General features: G+C 40.8%; 1 protein-coding gene across 4 annotated transcripts in view; it reads left to right on the forward strand.

Annotated features, from left to right (window-relative positions):
• Positions 1–26,013, forward strand: part of OCRL (OCRL inositol polyphosphate-5-phosphatase) — a 62,878-nt gene extending 36,865 nt beyond the window's left edge. For 3 of the 4 annotated variants that reach the window (XM_059157457.1, XM_059157454.1, XM_059157456.1), the window contains 11 exons: positions 464–573; positions 2,054–2,189; positions 6,913–7,023; positions 7,664–7,829; positions 8,094–8,329; positions 16,922–16,945; positions 19,735–19,851; positions 20,752–20,836; positions 21,463–21,590; positions 23,306–23,417; positions 23,565–26,013. In XM_059157457.1, the coding sequence (XP_059013440.1) occupies positions 464–573; positions 2,054–2,189; positions 6,913–7,023; positions 7,664–7,829; positions 8,094–8,329; positions 16,922–16,945; positions 19,735–19,851; positions 20,752–20,836; positions 21,463–21,590; positions 23,306–23,417; positions 23,565–23,686 (1,347 nt within the window). In that variant the 3' untranslated portion in view covers positions 23,687–26,013. The remainder of the gene's footprint in view (positions 1–463; positions 574–2,053; positions 2,190–6,912; positions 7,024–7,663; positions 7,830–8,093; positions 8,330–16,921; positions 16,946–19,734; positions 19,852–20,751; positions 20,837–21,462; positions 21,591–23,305; positions 23,418–23,564) is intronic. The other variant, XM_059157455.1, reaches the window with a different exon arrangement.
• Positions 26,014–27,618: the final 1,605 nt, after the last annotated feature.

The raw sequence follows: 27,618 nt of genomic DNA on the forward strand, positions 1-27,618 counted from the left end.
TATTTGAGTGAGGATAACTTTCAGAATGATCCATAACGATTCACTGAATTTTGGCTTTTGGAGTATCCATTCGTTTGTGTGTATGTGTCCAAATTCACTGAATTTGGCTTTTGGAGTTATCCACACATTTGTGTGGATGTGTGTTTTTAAGTTAAAATTTTGCTAGATGGTTCCTGTCCCATTTGGGAGAACTTTAGATTATTCATATTTCATTTTTCCATTCTACCTGATGACTGTTAGCAATAAAAAATTAGCAATGTGTTCATAATGAGCATCCTATCTGTGGGTGAGTTTAGATGCTATGGGAATGGCAAGATTTTAATTCACAAGGTACAGAAATTTCATTTATATATCTGATAGTTGGAAAGGCTATGGAACTAGTCAGAAATGGATGATCAACCTGATTATCACTTTTATTAAGATGGTGTTACCCTGCTTATGTGATGCTTCTTTCCATCTCTAGCTAAATATTCAGCGCACACAGAAAAAAGCTTTTGCTGACTTCACCGAAGGTGAAATCAAGTTTATTCCCACTTATAAGTATGACTCTAAAACAGACCGTTGGGATTCCAGGTAAAGTAACAAGACCCTCCTCCCAGAGTGGCTTCAGGCTTGCTTTTATTTCTGTCTGACTACGTTGGTGAAGGGCTAGGAATTTTTTCTGTTATGCCAGAAGCAGATATAAAAACTTAATGGCTCAGTGCTATTACAGAAGAGTTTTTAATTCATGTGAACTTAAAGGTGAGCTTATCTGAAGAAAGTATTACTTCTTCTGTGTCAGAGCTGTTCAAGTTTTATGGGCTGCTTGCAGTGCCTTATTTCTGTCATCTAAACAGACTTAGATTTTTACCTTCCTGATTTCACCCTTATTTCCTTACAGATTATCCTGTTCTGAATGTTTTTTTTTTCCAAATTGTTTCTCAGCTCCTCAGCTCAGAACACCAGAAAGTGAACCATGATAGGTTCTTCCAGCACAGTGGTTCTCAGCCCTGACTATCCATCAGAATCTCTCGGGGGGACTTTTAAAAATACTGATGCCTGGGCCCAACCTCTGCAACTGCCAGAGAAAGCTAAGAACCACTGTCTGGTGGGAGAAGGGAGCTTTGATTTCCTAATTCCCCCCAGTAAAGCGCCCCTGTCAGTATGTTCCTGGTAACTGTCTTCTACCTGCTATCTCTTCATTTCCTATCTGGCTGAGCCCAGAAGCTTGAAAGAGAAAATCCCTGGGCATATTCAGCTTCTGTAGACTCAGAGCAGTAGGGTATGGTGGAGAGGAGTCTGTATCCTTGTGCCCTGAGGGAGCTGGTCAGCAAGTGAAAAGTGACACTGGCAGAGCTTATGCACTTTACCTTGTTTCTCCCACTCACCTGATTTGAGAGTCAGTTGAAGAGCTACTGATAAGAACTTATTTGTGTCACTTCTGGATCAGGTGTACAAGGTGTTGCTTATTTTAATATAATGATGAATAGGTTTTGTCGCTAACCTTAGTAATCTATGGGCTGTTATATGTTCAGACTTGCATGCTTGGTTAGTTCATCTCTATCTGAAGAAGCTAGACTTTCATGAAAGTCTAGGTTTAAAGGAGAAATCTCTACTATTATTTATCTCCAGAAATTAAGCCCAGTCTTGGAATATAGGATTGGATTTTTAGATTTTTATTAGTTGTCTGTCTCTATGAAATGTCATTGCAGTTCATCGAGCAAAGTGCTGAATATAGTCCTGACCTTCTGAGGATATTTTAAGAAGAGGCTATTATATTTTCCCCTGGGACAGTGTTGTTGAAGTTGTAATGTGAATTTTGGGAGCACTGTTTATTCATTCATTAAACAACTATTCATTGAACACCTACTTTGCACAAGATAATGTGCTAGAGGTTGGGAATTCAGTGGCAAACAAGCAGACACAGACCCTTTATAGAGCTTGAATATAGGGAATATTATATAGGGAATATTATAGTTGGGATCATTAAGAAAGAGAAGCATATAAAAAAGGACCTAACCCAGGTCTGAACCAGTGTGGTATGATCCCTTTAAATGTCTTTCTTTATTTGCAGTGGGAAATGTCGGGTTCCAGCCTGGTGTGACCGGATTCTTTGGAGAGGAACAAATGTTAATCAGCTTCATTACCGGAGTCATATGGAACTAAAAACCAGTGACCACAAGCCTGTTAGCGCCCTCTTCCATATTGGGGTAAAAACTTGTTTGTTCGTTTATTTGTGTGTGTGTGTGTGTGTGTGTTAGGTATTCTTAAAACATCGTTTAGACTCAAAAGAGTTCAGTAGTTCAGTGAGCCCTAAATGTTACCATAACCAGATAATCGTTTGCAACATTGAGAAATTAGTGCCCTCAATCCTCCTAAATGCTGTCCATATGCTTCTTAATGTGCTAGGCCTTTTAGTGACACAGATGTTTCTTATGCTGCATAATGGCTGGGTGGTAACCTTAGACTCCTACTAAAGTTGTTATACATAAGGAAGAACTGGAAGCTACGTTTTAAAGGATGAGTAGCCTCTCATCAGATAAATAAGAAGGGAAGCCCTGGGAGAGAGGTTCCAGGTGAAGGGGTGGGGACAGCAAGAGCAAAGGCGTTTGACTGGGTGGCATACAAACACTTCTGTATCTTACCTTAAAAGGCATGTTGCCAGCCATACTATTAGTGAAATTTGCTGTCCAGGAGCACAAGTTTTAAATTTTTTAAAAGAGTTATTTGTTTATCTTAGAGAAAAAGAGAGCCTGAGCAGGAGGGGCAGAGAGAGAGAGAGAATCCCAAGCAGATCCCATGCCAAGTGTGTGGAGTCCGGTATGGGGCTCTATCCCAGGATCCCAAGATCATGACCTGAGCAGGAACCAAGAGTCAGACACTTAACCAACTGTACCACCCAGGCGCCCCCAGGAGCACAAGTTTTAAAATTTTTCTTTAACTGTTGCATCCTGGGCTGGCTTGATGGCCAGTCATTTAATTTTTTTGTCTCTGATGTGAGTAGTTTTTGTCTTCACTTGTATATTTTAGCTGCATGTTAATGGTATGTAGGTTATGTCTTGGGATCTTACTGATTTATTACAGCTAGTACATTTAGATTATTTCTTGTAGATTTTCCAGACCTCCAGTCCTGTAATCTGTCAGAATCTATAAAGTGCAGTGCTTGATAGGGTGGACTTTAGAGATGGACTGCTTAGATTTGCATCCCAGTTCAACGACTTCCTAACTCTGTAACCCTGGAAAACATATGTAACAGCCCTGTGCCTCAGTTTCCTCCTCTATAAAATGGAGATAACAATGGTACTTACTTATGAGGATTGATGAGGTAAAGACATGTGAAGAACATAATAGATGTATATTTGATTCTTTTGGCTTTTCAGATTATCACCAACATGTCTTGTCCTACTCCTGTCTTAAAGGGTAATGACTTTGGGGTATTTCCTTTATTTATAGAATTAGTTCTTAGTCTCAGAAAAGAATCTAAATTTTATCGAGGCAGTTGTGACTTGAGTTTTGTCCATTTTGAAATTTTAAAATAATAATATTTCTCAAATAGTAGCTAGTATGTGCCAGGGACTATAATGAAAATTTTATACACATCTCATTTACTCCTCACAACAGTACTTTCAGTTAAATATTTCTCATTTAACAGATGAGCAAATGGAGAACTGATGAGATTAAATAACTTCTTTACATGCATTCAACTAGAAGGAGAGCTAAGATTCAAATCTTGTCTGTTTAACTCCCAAGCCTATAGGTGTTCTTTCCACTAACCCCATAATGCCTCTATAGTTCAAAGAACTTACTAACTAGATAAACCTTTAGATAACTACTTTTACCCCACCTAATTTCTTGTTTATACTTGTGGTCTGCCCTGTTTTCTTCATTTTAATTCTCTTAAACCATTTTTAAAGATATTATTTATTTATTTATTTGACACAGAGAGACAACAAGAGAGGGAATAGGAGAGGGAGAGAGAGAAAAAAGCAGGCTCCCTGTGAGCAGGGAGCCCTATGTGAGCCTTGATCCCAGGACCCTGGGATCATGACCTGAGCCAAGAAGGCAGACGCTTAACTACTGAGACACCCAGTTGCCCTCCCTCTCTTGATCCATTTTTAAAAGGATGTCTTTCCCCAGACACTAACCTTTTTGGTTTAATCAGCTATGCTTGGCTTTTTTGTTTGTATTTCTTTTAAGAACTTTGGAATATTTGTAATAGTCTACACATATTAATCCAGAGCTCCCAGCAGGATATTTAAAAATTTTCCATGCTTCTTGCGTATTTTTGTGTATCTTTAATAAAGGTCTACCTTTCTAGTTTTTAATACTACTTAAATTGCACAGGAATTCAAAGGTGCTTTTTCTTTAAAATAAAAAAATATATAAGCAAAATTTACAGATAAGTCTGGAGTTCTTCAGCCCCTGTTCTATCCTGCACTCCCACCTTTGCCCAAAAGCCCCACTTCCCCGCCAGGCCAACTGCCATTATGAATTTATATCTTTATAGACCACAGTACTGTAGGTGTTTCTGTGATGATGGAAATGTTATAGATCTATACTGTCCAGTTCAGTACTGTTAACTTTAGGTGGCTCTGGATCACTTGAAGCATGGCTAGTATGATTGAGAGAGCTGAATTTTCTGTTTTATTTAATTTGAAGTAATGTATATTTAAATGTCTGAATGTGGCTTTTGGCTATTATCTTGAACAGCATAGTTCTAGACTTTTGCATATGTTTTTCTGTTGACCCATACACAATAGAGTATTTTTCTATGTGTTGGTGCAAATATTATAGATGGTCTCATACTGTATGTGTTAGTCTGCAACTTGCTTTTTAAAAAAAATTCAGTAGTATGTCTTAGAGAGCTACCCATGTCACTACAGAAAGATCTCGCTCATTGATCATCTCGCTCATTCTTAATTCCTAATTTTGTTGGTAATTTCCTTTTCTAAAGTGGGTGTATCAGGTGGTGATTACATTCTATGTTTTCTTCCCCTTCATTATCCTTGATGTGCCATTAAGGGTTATGATCATGATAACCCACTGAGGAAAGATTTTAAATTTTATTTAGTAACCACCCCATATTTTGGTTTCTTGGGGATGCTATGATTAGAGGCTTTAAAAAACACATTATATATATATATATATATATATATATATATATATATATATATATTTATTTATTTGACAGACAGAGATCTAAAGTAGGCAGAGAGGCAGGGAGAGAGAGAGAGGAGGAAGCAGGCTCCCCACTGAGCAGAGAAGCCGATGCGGGGCTCGATCCCAGGACCCTGGGATCATGACCCAAGCTGAAGGCAGAAGCTTTAACCCACTGAGCCACCCAGGCGCCCCAAAACACATTATATTTTTACCACCACTGTCATCAGTGACTGTTAACAAAGGAACAAAGTGCTCAATGGCCAGTTAACTTTAGAAGACTTGCTGTGGGCTGGCTGAGATTAGGCTGAGATTGGGTTTTCACCCTGGTACTTGGTAATGGGATCTGTTGCGTTAGTTCTGACTTTGGTGGACATAGAAATTGCATAGAGAGCTTTTAAAAACTGAAGTAGGCCAAGGCATCTGTATTTTTAAGACCTACCTGAATTAATCCTGTTGCGTAGCTGGTATTTTGGAAAGGGTCTTGGCAGTAGAGGTCCCTATACAACTTCTGGTATTAACTGTGGCAGGGAGCAACTTAGTTGATCTTTTTGTATCTCTATCTATTCAACTGAGATCAGAAGAATAATACTTGCTTGGGTAGCTTTGCAGATTATTGTGAAAAGATGAGACATGTAAAATACCTCATAAAAAACAAGCTGCAAAATTTTATAAAAATATTTTAAAAGTAAAAAATTTCTCCTAACCTAACACTGTAGTGTGGACTCTGGTGACAGTAGTGATTGCCTGCTCCTCAGTTTTCTAAGTGTTATGGTTTAGATACATAAAACCTTCCCAGTCTTTGAGATATTTGGCTCAGCTTTGATGCTCTTATTTTCCACATTTGATTTATAACTTCTTCTACATGCATCAGTCCTTTCTTCTTTTTGATGTTGAATTTGTGAAGTTTCCTATTCTAAAAAGAAACTGGACTTCAATAAGTTAAAATGCTATGTTAATTATGTTCATTTTTGGCATTGATTTGTATGAAGTTTTAATAGTGGAAAAAAACACAACTATATCAGGAAGCCTGAATGTGCTGTGGGTGATGTTTTTTGATCTATTAGTTGAAATGATTTGTTTGTCCATTGTCATGCTTTTACTCTAATCTAGGGCATTTTGTATTGGCTATTTTCTAAAATGGCCACAGGATCTATTTACTAACATGCCTTTGTCATTATATAATCTGTGTGTTGACGTTATGATTCTTGGCATTGTGCATAGCAGCTAATATAATTAAATGGTTTAATCATTTTTTCTGCTGTTTTAATGCTTTGTGATCATTATTAGAAACAGTACTTAGGTATGTTTTGACACTTATTTTGTGCAATGCAAGAAATAATTTCTACCACAATTGTCACATTTCCCCCACCACCAAGTAACAGTGGAGCAAGAAAATGTTCTTCCCAAACATTACTGCCAAGCTTTTTAGTACAGAGGTTTGACTTTCCCAGGAAGTTAACCAATTAACCATACCTTTACCGTAAAGTGGGTATGCTATAATGCTTACTTTAATTTATATTTGTTTTAGTGACATTTTAAAAAAAGACTCATAGAGATTCAAGCTGAGAGCACACAAGACTAAAATAAGATCTGTTTTCTTTGAGGTAAAAGTTGTGGATGGAGCGATATTTCAGAAAGTGTTTGAGAATGTTGTTTGCACCACAGTTTATTTTAAATGATTGCTGTAACAACCCATTTTAAATTATTAGGTAATCTCAAGGGAAGATGAGCTAGGAGCATGTAAGACTGAAAAGAGGGTTTGTTTTCTTTCAGGTGAAGGTTGTGGATGAACGGAGGTATCGGAAAGTGTTTGAAGATATTGTACGGATTATGGACAGGATGGAAAATGACTTCCTTCCTTCCTTAGAACTCAGCAGGAGGGAGGTGAGCAAAAATACATGGCTTCCCTATCTACTGCCCATTGTGGTTAGTCTGGGGGAAGCCATGTTTGGTAGAGGAGGCAACACAGCAAAGTGGTGAAAACCGTGTGTGTTAGAGTCAAACTGCCTCCAGTGATTCAAGCACTATCATTTAGAGGCACTTGTGTAACTCTCTGAGAGCCACAGTTTTCTTTTCTGGTTGAAGGGGTGGTTGTGAGGATTACACGAGTTAATGTGTGTGAAGCTCTTAAAACGGCTCCTGGCATGAAGTACGCCCTCAGATGTTAGCTGCTCTTATTTAATATTTCAGAGTTGCTGGCAAATTCGTATGTCAGGAACCAGGGCTTACTTTGTCATGGGATGGATGTCCTGACCCCAGGTTGGGTTACCCTCTTAGATTCTCAGGAACCATTAGAGTAGCCTAGAGAAGGAGCAAGAGCTGTGTCATTCCTCCTCTGCTGGTGTGAATACTACAGGAAATGAGAGGGCATCATGTCCAGCTGGCTCAGCTGGTGAATGCATACAGCAGTTGCACACCTGGTTAATAATTACTTTATTCTTTATTCATATTCTCTATGGAATAATCCAACTGACATACTCCCCCTACTAGTGATGCATGTTTGTGTCTGTCTGTTATTCCCCAGTTTGTGTTTGAGAATGTGAAGTTTCGGCAACTACAAAAGGAGAAGTTCCAGATCAGCAACAATGGACAGGTTCCCTGCCATTTTTCTTTCATCCCTAAACTTAATGACAGCCAGTACTGCAAGCCATGGCTTCGGGCTGAACCTTTTGAGGGCTACTTGGAGCCAAGTGAGTTGTCCCTTTCCCATTGTCTCTGCTTGCAATGTACCATCTCCCCATGACTCCCATGCCTCCCTTTGTTTAACTTCTTGTTTTCTAACCACATGTCTCTTACCTTCACTGTCATTATACTGGGGAGACCTCTTTTGTGTGTCCAGTGTCTCCTCCATCACTTGGTGATTTTTTAGAGGACACTACTTCTATTGGTTCTCATCTCCCTTTTGCTCTTCCATCAGAAGTTTCTGTTACCATGTGTCATTTCTTTAATTTCAGATGAGACAGTGGACATTTCCCTTGATGTGTATGTCAGCAAAGACTCTGTGACCATCCTGAATTCAGGGGAAGATAAGATTGAAGATATTCTAGTCCTGCACCTGGATCGAGGCAAAGATTACTTCTTGACCATTAGTGGAAATTACCTCCCAAGTTGTTTTGGTACATCCTTAGAGGCTTTGTGCCGAATGAAAAGACCAATCCGAGAAGTTCCTGTCACCAAACTCATAGACTTGGTAAGAAACATTCTAAGAGCGTGGAACCTCCTCTAGATGTAATTTTCATAATACTTAAAGGATATCCTCATTGTCTCTGTGCTTTCTCTTTGGTCGGGGTTGGAGAAATTGTCAGGTGATAAATAAGAGCACTTTACTCTGGCACTACTTGCATTAGAGTAAGCCTCAAAGGAAAGCAAAGAGAGCAATCAGTAATTGGCTCTCGTCAGGAATATAATGTGTAATACTAAGTTCACTGAATTAGATTAAAGGCTCCCTTCTCAAAGATCTAATGCTTATTTGTTATGCTCTTCCTACTCTAAGTCACTCTTGTATACATTAGCATGTATGCAAGATACAGTAATTGGGGGCAGCAGTATTATCCTCATTAAACACATGAGAAAGCTGAGGCACAAAGACAAGAACTTGCCCAAAGTGGAATAAGTTAGTGACAAGGCTGTGTCCCAGACTTTTTGATTCCTAGTCTAGTAACTCCTCACTGTATCATCATATCTAATCTCAAACTTGGCTACGTGTTGCAGCCCAGACCTATAAGTGAACTTCAGAGTACCTGCCTCAGAATCCCGCAGGGGTCCTTGAACAAGTACACATTCTCTCCCCACCCCCACTCACCTCTGGCAATAGAATCACAGTCACAGGGCGCAGGGCTTAGGAACCTGCATTTTATCAGCATTCTGGATGATTATAATGTGCCCTGGAGTTTGCAGCGTATTTATTGGAACACACTTAACAAAGGGAAGGAGTAGGATTTCCCCTCCCTGATTCCAAGCTCTAGTATCAGTTTCCTTATGGAAGAAACGCTTATCTTCAGTAACATAAACTGATTTAGTAACAGGTTCATCCTATTAAGAACTTTTCTTCTAAATGGAAATATTCCTGCACCTGAAGAGTGCAGACCTCTTTGGGCTATAAAAGCATACTTTTGGTCTTTTACCAAAGGAAATGAGGTGATGTGGCAGCCATACTTTATCATTTCTATTAGTAATCATGTTGATCCTTTCAGCCTCACCAGAGCAGTGATTTTATCATCTAGCAAGGAGGGCCAGACCTGCGGGCAGGCTGCTGGCTTGTCTGAGTGTGAGCTCTTCTGTTGCCATAGAATTGTTTTAGCTATGACTCAGATGGTAGATTAAAACACTTGAGTCCAGTCCCAGCATTCTTTCTTGGAATTATACTTGTTTCCCTAGAGCCCTCATGACTGGGTGTATTACCTCTGTTTGAGAGAGAACCATTTTCTTCAGAAATTCACATCCTTACATTCTGTTATTTCTTATAATACTTGTTTTCTCTTTTACCACTATATTCTGTCTTTCAAATTTAGTATTTCACCATTTAGGATATATTCCAAATGAAGTTTCTCCTTTTTTCCCTGCCCCCTTCCCTCCATCCCAAACACCATTTCCCAGCTTTCTTTTTCCCAACTTTTAATTATGAAAGTGACAGATATGCAGAAAAATGGAAAGAACAATACAGTGAACACTCATGTTCCTTATAGATATAGATCTGTATTTTTTCTTTTCTGCTGTACCATTTGAAATGAAGTAGTGATGTGTCACTTAACTGGTGAACATGTTAGCCTGCCTCTTAAGAAAAAGAAAGACTATTTCTTTATAAACACAATACCATTATTATGCCTAAGAAAACTAGCCATTCCACATTTCAGTTTCTCCAGTTGTCTCAAGAATTTTTTGGTAGCTTTTGAAGCCAGAATCTCATCTGGGTTCATAATACCTTTGGTGACATCTCTGCAGTCTCTTTTATTTATTTTTTTTAAGATTTTATTTATTTATTTGAGAGAGTGAGAGCATGCACAAGTGGGGTAGGTGGGGGCAGAGGGAGAAGCAGACTCCCAGCTAAGCAGGGAACCCGACAGAGGCCTCCATCCCAGGACCCCCAGATCATGACCTGAGCTGAAGGCAGATTTTTTTTTTAAAGATTTTATTTATTTATTTGACAGACAGAGATCACAAGTAGGCAGAGAGGCAGGCAGAGACAGAGAGAGGGGAAAGCAGGCTCCCCACTGAGCAGAGAGCCTGCTGCGGTCTTGATCCCAGCAGCATGATCCCTGGGATCATGACCTGAGCCGAAGGCAGAGGCTTTAACCCACCCAGGCACCCCAGATTGTTTATTTGTTTGTTTTTTGTTTTTTTAAAATATTTATTTATTTGACACAGAGAGCGAGACAGGAAAAAAGGGAACACAAGCAGTGGTGCTGGTGGTGGTGGGGAGCAGGTTTCCCACTGAGCAGGAAGCCCGACCTGGGAGCATGACCTGAGCCTAAGGCAGACACTTAACAGCTGAGCCACCCAGGTGCCCCTGCAATCTCTTTTAGAGTAAAATAGTTCTCCCCTTTTGTTTCTTTAATGACATTGACTTTTTTAGAGTCCAGGACAGTAGCCCAGTCAAGGATCCACCATTTCCTAAATTTGTCTGTTTCCTCTCGGTAACTGTTTAAATTTAATCCTTTCATACTCTCTCCTTTCACTTTATTTCCTATAATCCGGAAACTAGTTTTATTTTTGGTCCAAGTTGGCAGTGGCATTATGATACTCTTTATTGTAATTGTCCTGTTTTAAACAGAATGACTGGAAGGAGACTCAACCACGTGAAAATGTTTTATTTTGTTTAAAATGTTACCAAGTAATTCATTGTTTGACCATGAATAAGAAGTAGCCAGAATCTTTAGTGGAGCTAATGGGTCTGTAGGAAGCCCTTTTCCTGCACAAATAATTCAAGGTTTAAAAAAATAGAACCCTGTTAATTTTTTCATTATGAAATTTTGAGTTCTTTTTTTAAAATTTTTTTAAAAGATTTTATTTATTTATTTGACAGACAGAGATCACAAGCAGGCAGAGAGGCAGGCAGAAAGAGAGGAGGAAGCAGGCTCCCCGCTGAGCAGAGAGCCCAATGTGGGGCTTGATCCCAGGACCCTGGGATCATAACCCGAGCCGAAGGCAGAGGCATCAACCCACTGAGCCACCCAGGCACCCCGAAATTTTGAGTTCTTATTAAATTGTATGTGTGTGGTCCCTGTTTATTCTTTTAATTTTGTAGAATACAGGGTTCCTTTTTAAAAGCTTTTTATTTATTTATTTATTTGTTTGTTTATTTGTGGCGGGGGGGGGAGCACACAAAAGAGAGAGAGAGAAGCCAACTCCTTGCTGAGCAGAAACCCGATGTGGGACTTGATCCCAGGACCCTGGGATCATGCATGATCTGAGCTGAAGGCAGAATATAGGGTTCTGATTTCTATCCACAGCCTGTCACATTTCAGTATTATTAAATTCCTATATCTCATTGATGATAAAGTTGTCCATATTAGTGTAGGGCAATAAACAAGAAATCTAAAATTATCTGTACCCCATTTGTAATATTTTCCCACTTTGTTTTGACTTGATTTTGACCTTCTGCAATGCTTTCTTATGTTTGTTCATATTTGTCCCAAGACCCAGAATGATATTTCAGATCCTGTGAGATGATGCTATTAATAATGATACATATTATCCTCTATTATATTATTTACTTTAAAATTTTGGTGAAACCAGAAATGAGTTCAGTGCCTACATAGACTTTCCATGTACTATTTCAGAAAGATTATTGTGCCACACCCTCTTCCTGCCAAATGTGGAGTGAAATAACTGGCACAAGTCCTTTTCATTCTTCTTGCCCTTCTCAATGACAGTGACTTTGCCACTACTAGCATAGTTGGAATTAGCACAAATGGCAAACAGAGGAGAATTTATTTGTAATTTTCTTTATTCTTTTCCAGAATAAAGATAGATTTTTTTTCTGATTTATTAACTAGCATATTAACTAGCTTGGAGTAATCAATATTTATTCATTACACATTGAATACAAAGTATTATGGAGTTTATGCGGGGACTGTAATTTAGTGGTGATGAAAGTTTGCTTATGTATACAATATGGCTAAAATCTAAATCGAAGTTAATAGGGAATTTGGTTAAAGGTAATCTAAACATTAACTGCCTTTACTAGCTGATGTCCAATGTGTTTGGTAAATCAGTATTTTGAAAAGGCATTTAGAATGAGAGTTGTGGAGCTTATAATTTGTATTAATAGATTCCTGTGCCTGGGGCGCCTGGGTGGCTCAGTGGATTAGAGCCTCTGCCTTCAGCTCAGGTCATGATCCCAGGGTCCCGGGATTGAGCCCTACATCGAGCTCTCTGCTCGTCGAGGAGCCTGCTTCCTTCCCTTCCTCTCTCTCTGCCTCCTCTCTGCCTACTTGTGTCTACTACTACTGTCTGTCCAATGGATTTTTGTGCCGTTTACTCAAGCTTATATGCTATAAAAGCTTATTGATTAACCAGCTAATTTCTATGAAGATCAATGTCAGAACCAGCGTATTTTGGCTTTTTGAAAATTTGATTTATGTAACATTAACATAACTAGAAACAAATTAAGCACATAAGAATAAAGTGGACTAGAAAAGTGATTTGGGGCTCATCATAGATGTATTTTGAGTCAAGTCCAAGTACTAAAGAAATATGTATTAACGTATTGGGTGAGCAGGTTCTTCCAGGTATAAGGGACATGATGAATAAACGTTAGAAGGTGAAAACAAAAAGGCCATATATGAAAAATAGTAAGATTTCCCTGGGAAGAGTGAGGATTAAAGAAAAGAATATGTGAGGCTATTAGGGTGGTTTGAGAGCAGGGGATAGAGTCTCAAAGTCAACAGATGAGTTTGTGCTGGAGCCACAGGGCATCTACAACTATCAGAAGCCTTTTATAAGTAGTATGAAGTAATAAGTTGACATATTTTGAGGAATCGTCTGGTGTTGCTTATAGATTGGAGTAATGGAGAGACCAGGTTTGAACTTACCAGGTCTGGTTAAAGGTGTTCCTGGTAGATACAGAGATAAGAAAGGTTGAAGGATGGGTGGACAGACTATATTTGCTTGGGGACATGTTTATTTGGAGAACTGTTATCAAAGTTTGAAATAACAAATACACTTGGTAATTAATTTGTCCCTAGTGATCTTTTCACTAGGTATTTATTTCATCTTACTGATCCAACCACTCATTTCTTATCCTGTTAGGTATATGGTTTGTGTTACTTCTCTTTATAGTTTATAGGAACTGATCCTTTCTAGAACTTTGATATCCATTCACTTTTCTGCTTTTTATTTTTAAATTTGAATCTTCCTCTAAGTGACTCTTTTACATTATTTTAACTGCATTTGCTACTGGCAAAATTCCTCTATGGGTGAATGTTGGAGTGAATAATGATTTGCAATGCATTTGTAGCATGCCATGGTTGCCCCACTGGGGAATCCTGAATTAGGTTCCTTTTTTAAATGTGAGCAACACACAGCCTTTTGCAGAGAGTGGGCAGGTGAGTTGAACCAAGTGATTATCAGCAACCTTAGGACTACCTTAGGAGTATGCTGTTTATGAGTGGAGGCTAAGTGGTGTTTCTATTTTCAGAATCAAGCCTAGTGTTAAGATAAATGTTATTTACATCCACTATGTGCCTATAGCCAGAGAAGTAAATTCTCAGTGTAAATGTGCTGCTTTTCCACCAATATCTAATCAAAGTCCTTTTGATTCTTCTTTCAGAATTTTCTCTTTAATCCATTCACTTAAAAAATATATTATTTTCCCATTGTTAAAGTGTTTATTTCTTTTTGACCTACCTTGATAGCCTTTTAAGAATTCCCTTTGCCTTGGGACATCCAGGTAGCTCTGTTGGTTGAGCGGCTGCCTTCATCTTGATGCCAGGGTCCTGGGATCTAGTCCTGCATTGGGCTCCTTGCTCAGCAGGAGCCTGCTTCTTCCTCTGCCTGCTGCTCCCCCTGCTTGTGTGTTCTCTCTCACTCTGTCTTTAAAAAATAACAACAAAACCAATTCCCTTTGCCTCTATCACTACCCTTTCATTTTTCCTATTCAGGGCTGTCAGACTGATCTTCCTCTAATACAGCTTTGGGGCCTAGGACTTCCTTAAAGGTAGTCAGCAGCTTGCTTATGCCTGCTAAATATCCATATTGCTTTACCTGTCATTCAAGTTCCCCCAAAATCTGCCTTCAACATTGCTTTTCATATTTATTTCCCACTACTTTTCTGAGCATCCCCCCATGCTTCCTGCAGAACAGATGACCGACTTTTCCCTACTTTTACCTTGGGATTTACCTTCTCTAAACCTGTGTTTATCTTTGCCTCTTCCACTTGTAGTGTCCCAACCCCATCTGCACTCTTTAAAATCCTATGAATCTTTTAAGGGCTAGTTAGGTCCCATCTCCATTGTAAAAAGTCCCCTGATCGCCCCATCTGAAAGCCATCTCCTTCCTTTGAACCCCTGTTTTGTTTGTTTTTCCTATTAACCGTTTATTGAGAACCCATATTTGTGAATTATAAAAATATCAGGCTATAAACTCTGGGACTTCTTACCCCAACTCAATTGCAAACCCAAGTCAGGGACCATATCATTTTCTTCTGTGTAGCCTCATTTTTCATCCTCCCCCGCCCCAACCAACACTCCCCAAAGACATGCGTTGCACTAGTAGATGGTCACTGCTTGAAGAAAACCTCTTTGAGGGCCTGAATTAACAGGGTAGTATATGAAAACTGCCTAGTTCTACTCATCATGTCATGTGGCATGTATTCGTGGGAGGAAAAATAGAGAAGTCTATTAGGCAGGTTTTACAATTTCTTAATAAATAGTCTTAAATTTTTTAAAAAGGTTGTTCTCCAAAATTGTGTTAAATTGGATATTTGGCACTCAGAATTTAACTTTTAAATTAAAAAATATTGTAATTACAATACTATAAATATATTTTATGAAGCAATATTACTCTGATTATTTTTATCTCATATGTGGTATTTAGAAGTATAGGTAAACCTCTAAGAGCCTGTTTTATTTTTTTTCCTTTTATGTGTCTAGTTTTTTTTTTCTTTATTCTTCCCATCTTTTTAAAAATTCTTTATTTTTTTTATAAGCATATAATACATTTTTATCCCCCGGGGTATAGGTATGTGAATCACCAGGTTTACACACTTCACAGCACTCACCATACAAGAGCCTGTTTAATTCATAATGTATCTAATAATACTAAAATATCTACCCACCATATCTATAACAGTCATTTGGGGGAAATGCACTTAACATTGCTATTTGGAACAGGGAACACATACTCTGCCACCTCCAGCCTCCTGCACATCTTTCATAGTGAGATCAGGACTTCTCCTTTTACTGTCAGACCTGAGAAATGTGTTTTATACTCAGGTTCCTGGTGGCCTATGGCAGAATTGGGAGGATTCCAGTTGGCAGTGGACGGGAAGTGCTCATACACTGCACTACCACTGCCTTACCATGCCTGATTTTAGGCTGCCTCCTTGACCCTACAAAGGAGATATTATTCTCTCTGCTTTGGAGATGAGGAAACTGAGGCTTTACAAATTTGAGTAACTTGCCTAACGTCTGTACAAAATTAATTGGGGGCAGAACAAAGATTTGAACCCAGGACTGTCTACCTCCAGTGCCAGTGCTCTCTCCGCTAACCATGGGGCTTTGTTTCTCACTGTCTTTTTCACAGCTTTCCCCTGCCTCTCTGCCCAGGAAGCAGCCAAATTGTACTTTCTGAGTTGTGTAGGAGACCGTGGTGGTAATGATTATGGAGTCCATCAGACCTGAGTTCTAATCCTGATACTGCCACTTAATACCTAGTAGTATGACCTTGGGCAATAATTGAACCTCTCAGAGCCTCAGCCTACTCATCTATAAAATGGAAATAGTACCTACTTTGCACACTGTGCAGACTAAATGACACTGTACACGAGCACGTTAGGCAGTGCCCACTAAATGGAGGCAGTAGTTATTGTTGTAGTGCTGGTTACTGGATTGTAATAAGAGCACAAAAAGACAGAGACCATTAAAAAGGTGCCTTCTTCCCTTTCCTTTGTTTCTTTTTCGTCTTATACATTATAAGAAAACATAATAGGGGTTAATGATGGGTCTTCTGGTCCACAAAGTCTGAAATGAAATAAGTTTACAATTCAGATGGGCCTCCATATTTGGGGATTCTCGGGTCCTTTGAAGAGGGGAGTAGGTCCAGGGCTAGGGAAAAGAGTGTGGAATACTGCTTAGGGGACCAACGAAGGTGAGAGGAATGGCAGTAGATAGGAGAGAAGCCGATTGTGTCCCTCTGAATGGCCACTGTTGGACTCACAGTCGTCCTTCGTGTAGCATTAGGATGAGGTAAGAAGCTGCACTGTGTAGCAGCAGGGCCTGGCTCCAAGCAGCATGTGGAAAGGAGCCACCACTGGGCATTTGGCCAGGTCAGTGGCAGCTGCCAAGGGACACAAAAGTCTAGGACTGCACATGTATGTTTCTTGAGAGATAATCTCAATAAACTGCATGAAAATTTAATATGTATAATACAGAACTTTTACATATGGGAACATGTTCCATTTTCAACAATAATGATTTATTTGAAAAATTTACAGCTTATGTTTAAAGTGTATGTATCTAGTAAGCTAGTGAGTTCTAATAATACTGATCTGTTTCTAATTCTGTAAATTAATTCAAATAATTTTCTGTCTGTCAATGACTTTCTTTTCCTGCTCTGCTCTCAGGAAGAAGACAGCTTCCTAGAAAAGGTAATGCAATCCATTGGTGGTTATGTGTTTCCTGTGCTTGATTAACAGTTAACTGTTGTCCCTAGAATTTGCCCCTAGTCTTTCCCATTTCAGAGTCCTCTGGCTCCATGAGAATCCACCAAAGTCCTACCAGCTGTCTTTAAGTGCGTCTGAAGCATAGAAAAGACTTTTGTTGCACTGGTAACCATTGAGACCCAGTACATAAAAGTAATAAGACTCAAATTCCAGATTTGTATGTTTAAAATGAGAAGTAACTAAAGAGCTGCCTTGATATATCTGAAAGTTCATGAGGTGGAGGAGGGCACTGCTTAGCTGTCCTCCATTTCCAATGATAGTAAAACCAGAATTGGATTTCTGTTGCGTTAAGAATGGTTTGGAGTTAGTGACAATAATGGTTAATTACTAAAAGAATCCATAGGTGTATGGTTAAGAAACAGCACAGAATCCTCAAGCTGCACGAGATCATAAGGGATCATTTGGTCTAGTGCTCTGCCTTCGGATGGGTAAGGTGTTCTCTCCATTCTAATAGACAAGACAACCAAGGCCCAGGAAGGTTGAAACACTCACTGAAGTCCTACTGTTCCTGACATCAGGGGCTTGTTCCTGACATGTGGGGCAGAGGGGACTGGAACCCAGGTCTCCTGAATACCTAGTGAAGGAAGCTAGTAAAGCAGTCGTACAGTGCTGGGCCACCTCCCTTGTTCAGGCTGGAGGGTATCTGGCTCCATGTGGCCTATCGGGTAGAGAAACATGGGCTTGAAAAAACATTCTTAAAGCGCTGTCACATAGTATCTAATGTGATATCCCCATTTGGTGGAGTTTAATGCATTTTGATAATGGGGATGGTGTACTGTTTTCTGCCTTAGTTTTTAGCACTATGGTTTCAAACTGTGGGCTTATCAGGCACCACATGTGTCTCATTGAAAGAAAACAAAGTGTGCCTGATTTCCCTTTAAAAATGAGAATTCAGGATAATTTGTGGACTTTTGAGAAAGTATTGTTTCTTGTGCATGATCTTTCTCTAGACTTTAGAGACACAAATATGACATTTTATATTATCACACGAGTTTGAAAATGCATAGTGAATGATGTATATAACCTACTGACATTTTATTAACCTTTTTAAATTGCTAAGGATTGAGGCCGTTCTGCTTTCCAGCCCTTCCTTGTTAATAGCAGGCCATAATGTCTTTTCATCTCAGACAGTGAGATGAAATTGCCTTGTATTGCCTTAATGCCTTAGTACAAGAAAAGCGTCAGTTGGATGTCGAATTTTTTAAAAAGTACATGAATCAGTGCTGAATAACTTATATGTGGTAAGTTTGGAGGCATATGCTAAATCTATACATGTGTTACATTTGGTTCAGAAAATGAGCAGAGCGCATTATGGACAGTGCTTTGGTTCAGACACCATGCGTCTGCCTGGATTTAATACTAGCAACCGGAAAGAAGTTAGTGGATGAGCCGCTGGTAGAAATTCTGGCAGCTACATGGAACATGAATATCAAGTGATAGAATCCCAGGGAAAAAAAGAAAGGAAGCAAAATGAATGTGAAGAAATTAGATTTTAAACAGCAGTAGACTGTCATGCTCTTTTCTATTCCTCATTCTCTTAGAAAGGTACAGCAGCTTTAAAAGGTCACCAGTGCTTATTGAAGAACATAATGTTAAGCAGAGCCCTCAGCTCTGCTCTAGTATACACAGTCTCTGGAAGTAGTGAAACACTTCTTTTTTTTTTTTCCCATAAGGCAACGCGGTTGGGGGTTGGGGATAGAATGTACAGAGTTTCCTAAACTTGAAAGTACACAATATATAACCTTACCCCAGAGTTGGAGAAAGGGGGAGAAGATCCAAAAAAAATGGTCACCATTTTCTCCACTAGGATTTTTCTGAAGGCTGCTTTCATATGACTTTTAATCTGTCACAGACACTTTTTAATGTAATTTCTATTTGACTATATAAACATAAGATAATTGAGTTTATTTCCCCAGCCATTTACAAGTTCAGATTTAGTTGTCACTTTCGGGTTTTTCTCTTAGATTCCTTCAGGAGAATCTAAGAAAGTAGAAGGATACGTGAAAAAGGGCACAGACCTGAGAAATCTCTGCTGAGTTTTTAGTAAAGAATAACTTCTGGACTCAGACCCTGAACTGTTCACAGTATTTCTGGCTCTTGGTGTGCTGTATTTGGTTTACTATTTTTGGATCTTAAGGGTTATGAGTTTTAGTGCCTTAAGATTAGACCTTCCATTGAGCCTGAAATATTCATGAATGTAGGTGTAATGTGGAGAATTGTCTTTAATTTCTGAGGACCAGAGAGCCTCATTTAAATCAGCAATGAAAACTGTAATATTTGTGGTAAGACCTGAGAGAATCGGAGGTTAAAAGTCAACAAAAACTTGCCGTCTCTGAGGACTGTATAGGCTGCCATGCTGGAACGGTCCCTAGGTCTCGGGCAGCCTGCACACTCTGCTGTGCCGGTACTGCTGTAGTGCTCATTCTTTGTGTCACCCCTGAGAGGGTTTACAGTACACAGTGCACCCAGTGCCCATGTGATGAACATAATAAACCCAAATGGAATGCTTCACTGTTAAGCATCTAGAAGAGGAAGGAAATCCTTTAACGTGGGAATCTGTATCAAGTGCCTTCTGACCAGGGGTGTCCCCAGGAAGCAAAAAAATGAAAAATCTTAACAAGATCACATTGTACCTACATAAGCAGAATATGAAGGAGATTAAGTTACACAAGTTTTTACTGAGACCTCTTTGAATCTCCTTTTTCATCTATTAGGAGAAATCCGTTCTGCAGATGGTTCCCTTGGATGAAGGTGCCAGCGAGAGACCCCTTCAGGTCCCCAAGGAGATCTGGCTTCTGGTAGATCACTTATTCAAATACGCCTGTCACCAGGTAAGTGACTATGGGCCTGCCCTGCAACTTTGGAAGGTGTGTGAATCTGGTAGGAAATGATAATATCTCATGTCGGAATAGGGCTTGTAACTTTTCCAAGCTATATTCACAGAGCAGCGCTATTGGGTCATCTAGGCAGATGGAAGTATCCTTATTTACAGATATGAGACTTGAAGCCTGCAAACTAAGTGATTCAACTAAGACCACAGCTAAGTGTAATGGTGGAGCCAGGCCCAAACCAAGCACGCCTGTCTACTGGCTACACAAACTTTTCCCTGGACCGCTGTGTACCTCAGTCTGTAAGACCTGCTTCCAGTCTCACGTAGGCATTGCAGATTTTAAAGTCCAAAGCAAACTTCAAGCCCATTTCTTTAATTTGGTTTTCTTTTCTTAATCCTATCTAAAATGCTAGCTACCTCCAACCCAACCCCCCAGATAGAGAAATTTCTTGGGACTAAATTGAAGGAAAATGTTTTCTTACCTACCAAAGAGTAATAGAACTCAAAGGCAAGGCTTGGTATGGGCATGCCATTTACCCCTGCCCTAGCATTCCCTAGTCTCAGTATCTGAATGTGGTTCAGCTCTTTGGAGTCTGCCTTCTACTTGTCAGGAAGCTAGAAGTGGGGACACCTCATCTCCCACCCTAGGCATCTAGTCCTCTTCCATCTCAAGTACAAGCTAAAACCTTTGAAGATCATTTTCTTGTTTGAAACAAAATTTCATGTGGATTATGCAGATGATAAGTGGAAAAGATGCCATTATCACACCTCTGCTCCTAGTCAGGAGTGTGCATATTACCCTTCCATCTGCATCCTGCCACTCTCTTGATCCCTGGGTGGTCTTCAGAAACTTAGGGCCGATTATCTTGCCTTGTTCCATTCATTGTGACCTCTCTGGTAGGAGGACCTGTTCCAAACCCCTGGAATGCAGGAAGAGTTACAGCAGATCATTGATTGTCTGGATACTAGCATTCCCGAGACAATCCGTATCCTTTTTGACAAAGGCTTAGGAAGCAGGATGAAGAATTTTTGACCAAACTCTCCTTCCCACCTGCATTTGAGCTTTGTGTTTCCATCTTTACTTTCTTTGTAACTGTCTTTTACTATAAGGTAATCATTGATTCTGCAGTTGTTTTTCAATTCCTTTCAGGAACTTTTGACTTCTCTCTTGTCTCAGACTCTTACTGAAAGGAATCAAGGGGTAGGTAACAATGATTTTTAATAAATATGGAACATAGGACCCACAGCACTGGTACTGTTCTGCTTCAGGCCCTTGATCACTCCTGCCACCACATGTGTTGTCACTAGGACATGGAAGAGGATGGGAAACATTGGTGACTAGTTTCAAGGACTGATCCAGTGTGAATGTCATTCTGCACGCCATATTCCCCTGACTCAAGTTGAGCCAAACCTCCCAAGAGTCTTTGGTCAATTCTGTAACAGCTCACCTGCAGCATACCTGGACCAATAAAATATCAAATCCCAATTAGGATCAGTGTGCCCTGAATAATAGGGAGGAAACGTCCCTGAGGGAGCTGGAGGAAGAAAGCAAATCGGGTCTCTGTGTGGACTTTTTCCTGGAGCCCCTTTCCCTTGACTTAAGTTCATCCAGCTGGCAGTAATCACTCCGTGGCTGAAGCACTGCTCATTTTCCTGGAAGCCCTGCCAGAGCCTGTCATCTGTTATGAGCTGTATCAGCGATGCCTTGACTCTGCTCAGGATCCCCAGAACTGCCGACAGGTGAGTTTTACTGCTCTGAGGATATATCTGGGGCAAGTACCCCCATAGAGAAATCAATTTTTAGATATGGTAGGATGGGTTTGAATCTGTCACTCATGGTAGGACACCAACATTGAGAGTTGGAACTCTTAAATTTTAGGTTGTGTTATTTCCCGTTATATTTGCCATACTTTTCTAGTTGGCTTATTGAGTGGGTCAGATACTTCTACTCTGGCATTGGATTGGTGAAGCTGATCATACATGGAGTTCTGGCTGATGTTACCAGGAAGGATCTGTGACATTTGTGAGCCTTTCTCCTTTTTGTCTTCATGGTGTTTTTTTTTTTTTTTAAGATTTTATTCATTTATTTGAGAGGGTATAAGCGAGGGGGCAGGGCAGAGGGGGAGAGAGAAGCAGACTCCCTGCTGAGTGGTAAGCCTGCCATGGGGCTTGATCCCAAGACCCTGAGATCTTGACCTTAGCTGAAGGCATACATGTAACCAGCTGAGCTACCCCGGAGCCCCCATGGTGGTTTTTTTTTCTTTTAAGATTCTGTTTTTAGGGACACCTAAAAGGCTCAGTTGGTTAAATGCCTGCCTTCAGCTCAGTCATGATCCCAGGGTCCTGGGATCAAGTCCTGTGTCAGGCTCCCTGTTCAGCAGGGAGCCTGCTTCTCCCTCTGCCTGCTGCTCTCCCTGCTTGTGTTCCCTCTTTCTCTCTGACAAATACATGAATAAAATATTTTCTTTAATATTTTTTAAAGTAATGTCTACATCCAGTGTGGGGCTCGAACCCACAACCCCAAGATCAAGAGTCGCATGCTCCACTGACTGAGCCAGCCAGGTGCCCCTTCTTGGTGTTTATTTTCAATCTTGAAATAATTTTTTAAAGATTTTTTTAAAAGATTTTATTCATTTATGTGACAGACAGAGACTACAAGTAGGCAGAGAGGCAGGCAGAGAGAGAGAGAGGAGGAAGCAGGCTCCCCACTGAGCAGAGAGCCCAACACAGGGCTCAATCCCAGGACCCTGGGATTATGGCCCGAGCCGAAGACAGAGGCTTTAACCCACTGAGCCACCCAGGCACCACTTTTTAAAATATTTTTATTTATTTATTTATTTGAGAGAGAGAGATCACAAGCAGGCAGAGAGGCAGGCGGGAGGGTGGGGAAGCAGGCTCCCCGTTGAGCAAAGAGCCCAACACAGGGCTCAATCCCAGGACCCTGAAATCATGACCTGAGCTAAAGGCAGAGGGTTAACCCACTGAGCCATCCAGGCGCCCCTCAATCTTGAAATAATTTTGATGCACAGTGGCTGAGAATACCATTCAATCAGAACAGTGAATATTAAGAGGAGCTCCCATCCATGCTAAATGACATTACAGAGAAAACCATTGAGCTTGGCAGATGCTGTGGCTACTTGTCTGAGGAAAAGACCAGATTAATACTAACCTGCTTGTGAGGTGGTGGATATGTGTGAATGTGTGATGACCATATCACACATGTGACTGTGGCCTGGTCATTGAGTGTACAGAGACCAAACAGTATGACCATTCTGACTTGGAAGTTTTCATTTGGCAGGTACTCTGGTAGTCATGAGGAAATAAAAGAGAGTTGTGACAAATGAATGGGATCCTGTATGGGCTGGATGATAAACTACTGTGGCAGCTAAAAGCTCTTCTTACTCCTTTCTTTCACTTGTTCTCCTCACTGTCCGCCCTCCTCTTTTTAAAAACAGGTGATTTCCCAGCTTCCAAGATGCCATAGAAATGTTTTCCATTACTTGATGGCATTCCTTCGAGAACTCTTAAAATTCTCTAAATACAACAACGTCAGCGAAAACATGATCGGTAAGAGTACTTCATGAGAATAGCAACACGAGCAGGAGGGTGGGCACAGGTGCCCTCACCCCCTGGTCCCCCAGTTCCCGTCCCTGAGGCTTTGCTTCGGTTGTGTCTAACAAAGATTTTTCCCCTTTCCTTTCTCTCACCCTCTAGCCACTCTCTTCACCAGTCTTCTCCTAAGGCCTCCACCCAATCTTATGGCAAGACAGACTCCAAGTGACCGTCAACGTGCTATCCAGTTCCTTCTGGGATTTCTTGAAAGCGATGAAGACTAATAAGCCTTTTCCTCTTAGTACTCTCTGAGATTCTAGAGGTGGAAGATTTGGGGCACCAAGTATTTCAGAATGATTTGAAAAGTCATGCCACAGGAAGGGTCTGTTGCAGAATTTTGAGCCTGTTGGCATGGAAAGGTTGTTTCTAGTGCAAGAGGAAGAGAGTTGCCTAATCGCTCCCTTACCATATCCTACACAGCAAAATACTTTTAGACTTATATTGCCAAGCCAAAGGTACCATATTTTGGTGTTTTTGTGTTCTCTCTTTATAAGGCAAAGAGATCTGTATTTACACTCCTTTACCTGGGGATGTGTTTGTTGCCCTCCTGCCCAGCTATCATGATTGTCCTTAGCGCCCTAGGCCTAGATTCTGAGATGTTTCCGTTCTAGGTCTACAAGCACTACGTGCTGTAGCTCAGACTCGTTTGCAGTCCTTCGTCTAAAGCACTTTTGCCCGACCCCCTCCCATATCACCCCTATGCACTCCACTCCACTAGTTCTATTACGTCAAAGGAAGTCTGAGTGAAGCTAGTGACTCCTCGAATGTCCCCAACAGTGAATTAACCATCTACGTGTGGTTGTGACATGCATTTGTGCATTTCTACTACAGTGGCATCTATATGTCTATAACATTGGCCTTTTCATGGATCTGCACTGAGTGGAACCATATTCTCTTGTCCCAGACCACACTTCCTAGCAGAAGTTTAGGGACTACTAGAGATGACATCCCATTGATGTGAGAGAATCACAGTCAGAGTGGAAGCACTTTGAGCATTTCAGAAGTGAAAATATTCGTGTTTGACAGATCCTGCTTTCTACCATCCCTTTCTGTTCTTAATCAGATTTTACATGAGAACTAATACTGGTTATCTGGGGGACCCATTCGTCACTTAGAAATCCACCTCCAGAGCAATGCTTGCATCACAGTCAAAAAGGCAGTCTGGACCTCAGGTGGGCCTCTCTGGCGATACTGCTCCTTCTCCCAGCAGGGTATAGCGAATAATCCTTAGAACCCATCTCTGGTTTCCTGAAATACCGGGGGTCAGCTGTTGCCCCCTCCCTCACCAGGGTTGGCTCTGGGCTCTATGACCAGCTCCCTATGGCTCCTTATCCAGTGTTACATAAAAGAGACTGTGCAGTGAGCCCAACGAAGCCCCTTTCTCTCCCACCCAAGACAACCCTCTGAGCTTTTCGTTTACTCAAGCTCTGTGGGGCAGCATTTTTTCTTAAATTATTCTGTGATGATTGGCAAACCAGCTACCAGCCACTGACTGCAGAACTGCCTGATGCAGTTGGCTTCTTCCTGGATGTCTTTCATTAAAACCACCCTGAATCAGCTCATTCTTGACTGTTAACATTAAAGCCAAGGAGCCTAATGTACGGGCCCTGTGTCTGGTCTTGGGCATTGACTCTTGACTCTTTTAGCACACTGAAGGAGAGAGCCAGGGGAAACACCACTGCTGAATGCTTCTTCAGTTCCCCCCATCTCTCGTAAGTTGAGTTCTGTAGGGGAAGAAAAGGTATGTATCCTGTGATATACTGGTTAAACCCTTTCCTGATTTGGAGTTAGGAAACTAGGAGTCAAGTTCCTGGTGCCAAATAGCTGCAGATCTGATAGGTCAGAATTTCATGAATGGAAGATTGTGAGCAGAATGCTTTTCTCATCTCCACTAGGCCAGAAAGTGATCATAGGAGAGGCAGATTGGAGAAGCTTGGGCAAGGTTGTAACACAAAGACAGGGAAATGCCTGTCCTGGGCACATTGTCTAGTATATTGCCAACCTCGGATCTTTGGGTCATCAAGGTTATGGTTGGTGGGGACCGTTTGCAGCATCCTAGCTCTTTGTTCATGAGGCAAACACACTAAATTTGTTTACCGACTCTGTGTTTTTCCAGCTCTGGCCCTGGGATGTATACAGCATTAAGGGTTTGAGACAATCTCTAGGCAGGGGAGACAGAAATAGAGTAGGTGTAAGAAATCTGCTCCCCTACTGTGCCTACTCCAGCAGCCAACCTCTAATTCCTAAGTAACTCTAATGCGCTATTTATTTCATAGCTCCTCTGAAGTAAGGAGTTCAGATCCAGCTGGTAGAGAAGAACTCTGCATCTGTATTGTTTTAGGGAAGAAATGGTTCGAACCCACATGGTGACATTGCATTAGTTTCCCTTTCACTGTTTTCTGATTCTTACTCTGTAATTCTTATATTTCCCAGAAATGTCTTGGTCACTAAGCAAAGCTGCTAGTGGTATTCTGTATTTTGTGTCATCTTTTTTTATTATAATTTATTGCAAATTTTTTTTCTGAATAAATATATATTGTGTGAAAAATAAGTGTGATCTTGGTAAGAAGAACTGAGGAGGGAGGCTTAGGTCACTGGGTCCCACTTGACTGTGGTCCTCACAGCTATGACTCTTCTGTTATTTCCTTACAGGGAAATACAAGAAATCTCAGTATATTTGACCTTGGATGGGAGAAGCAGCCACGTATTTTCAGAGGCTAAGAAAGAAGTCACAGTGCTTCCAGAGGCCAGCCCAGGATCTTATCTTAACCCTGGGGATTCAGGCAACAAAATAACACTGTTAGGAAAAAAAGATGTTGATTCTTTATGCATGTAAATTTCACCCTGGGTCAGATTCATGATCATCCCACCCTCAGAAATCCAACAAACCCGAACATACATATTTTGGGAGAACCCAATGTCCTTGCCAATATAGCCTCAGCAGTTTAGACATTCCCTACAAAGAGCCTATTTTCACAGGATTCATTTTGCAACTTTGAAAATCAGTTTTGAACCTTTATTACCTCTTGGGGAGACAAAGTCCATAAATTTAGTTCTTTGGGTGGGGCTCTAATCTGAATTAGAGGGGCTCTAATCTGAATTAGAGGAAACCCCTAATTTGAGCATGGTGCCTTTTATTCCCCTGCCGATCTCCATTCTGGTTCTCTTCCCTTTCAGACCAAATAGGCCTCAGCTGGAGCTTTCTTTGCAACCAGGGCCCTCTTCCAGTTCCGTCTGACTATGAGCTTGACCCTGATGAATGTGCTGATTCAGTGTTGTCATAAACAGTTTTTTTAGCCCCACCCGAAGCCTTGGCAGGGGAAGGTGTTTCCTTTTGAGAGAGATTTCTCCCCAGCGGACAGAGACGACGGACATCCAGCAGTTTTTACACAGCAGCTGGCAATGTGGGCAGAGCAGCCTCAGTGACGACCTTTCCAGAGGTGACCAACTGCAATCCTGGTTCCTGTTACAGGAGAACCACTGGGTCTTTCAGACCACCGGGCACGTGGATGACCTGGCTCTTGGTGTAGCCTAATAATTAACAGCTACACACAGCCAGAGTGGGATCACCAAGCGTTAGGCAGAGAACCTTAGTGATCTAACTCAATCTCATTGTTCCCACAGGCAGACTCAGGCTTAGAAGGGACAATGAGGGACTCAAGGTCACTTAGGTTAGTGACAGCATGCCAGAGTGGGAAAGAAGAGTTTAAATTTTGGTGTTAGACCTAATTCTTTCTTCCATCTTTTTATTACAAAATCTTTCAAACATACAGAAAAGTCAAAAGGATACAGTGAACACTCTATACCCTTAACTCACCACCTGTTAACATTTTGCCACCATTCATATCAGAGAGGTTTGATCTTCGCTCTGGATTCTGCCACTTCCTCCCTGTGTGTGACCCTAGACTGGCTAGCCTGTAGTTTCCTGGCCTATAAAATGGAACAGGCCTAGCACTTTTTTTTTTAAATTTTTACTTTTTTTAAAATTTAATTTATTTATTTGACAGAGAGAGATCACAAGTAGACAGGCAGGCAGAGGGAAGGGAGAAGCCGGTCCCCTGCTGAGCAGAGAGCCCAATGCGGGGCTCCATCCCAGGACCCTGGGATCATGACCTGAGCTGAAGGCAGAGGCTTAATCCACTGAGCCACTCAGGTG

The sequence above is a fragment of the Mustela lutreola genome, chromosome X (genome assembly GCF_030435805.1).
Source record: "Mustela lutreola isolate mMusLut2 chromosome X, mMusLut2.pri, whole genome shotgun sequence".
Taxonomy (NCBI): Eukaryota; Metazoa; Chordata; class Mammalia; order Carnivora; family Mustelidae; genus Mustela; species Mustela lutreola.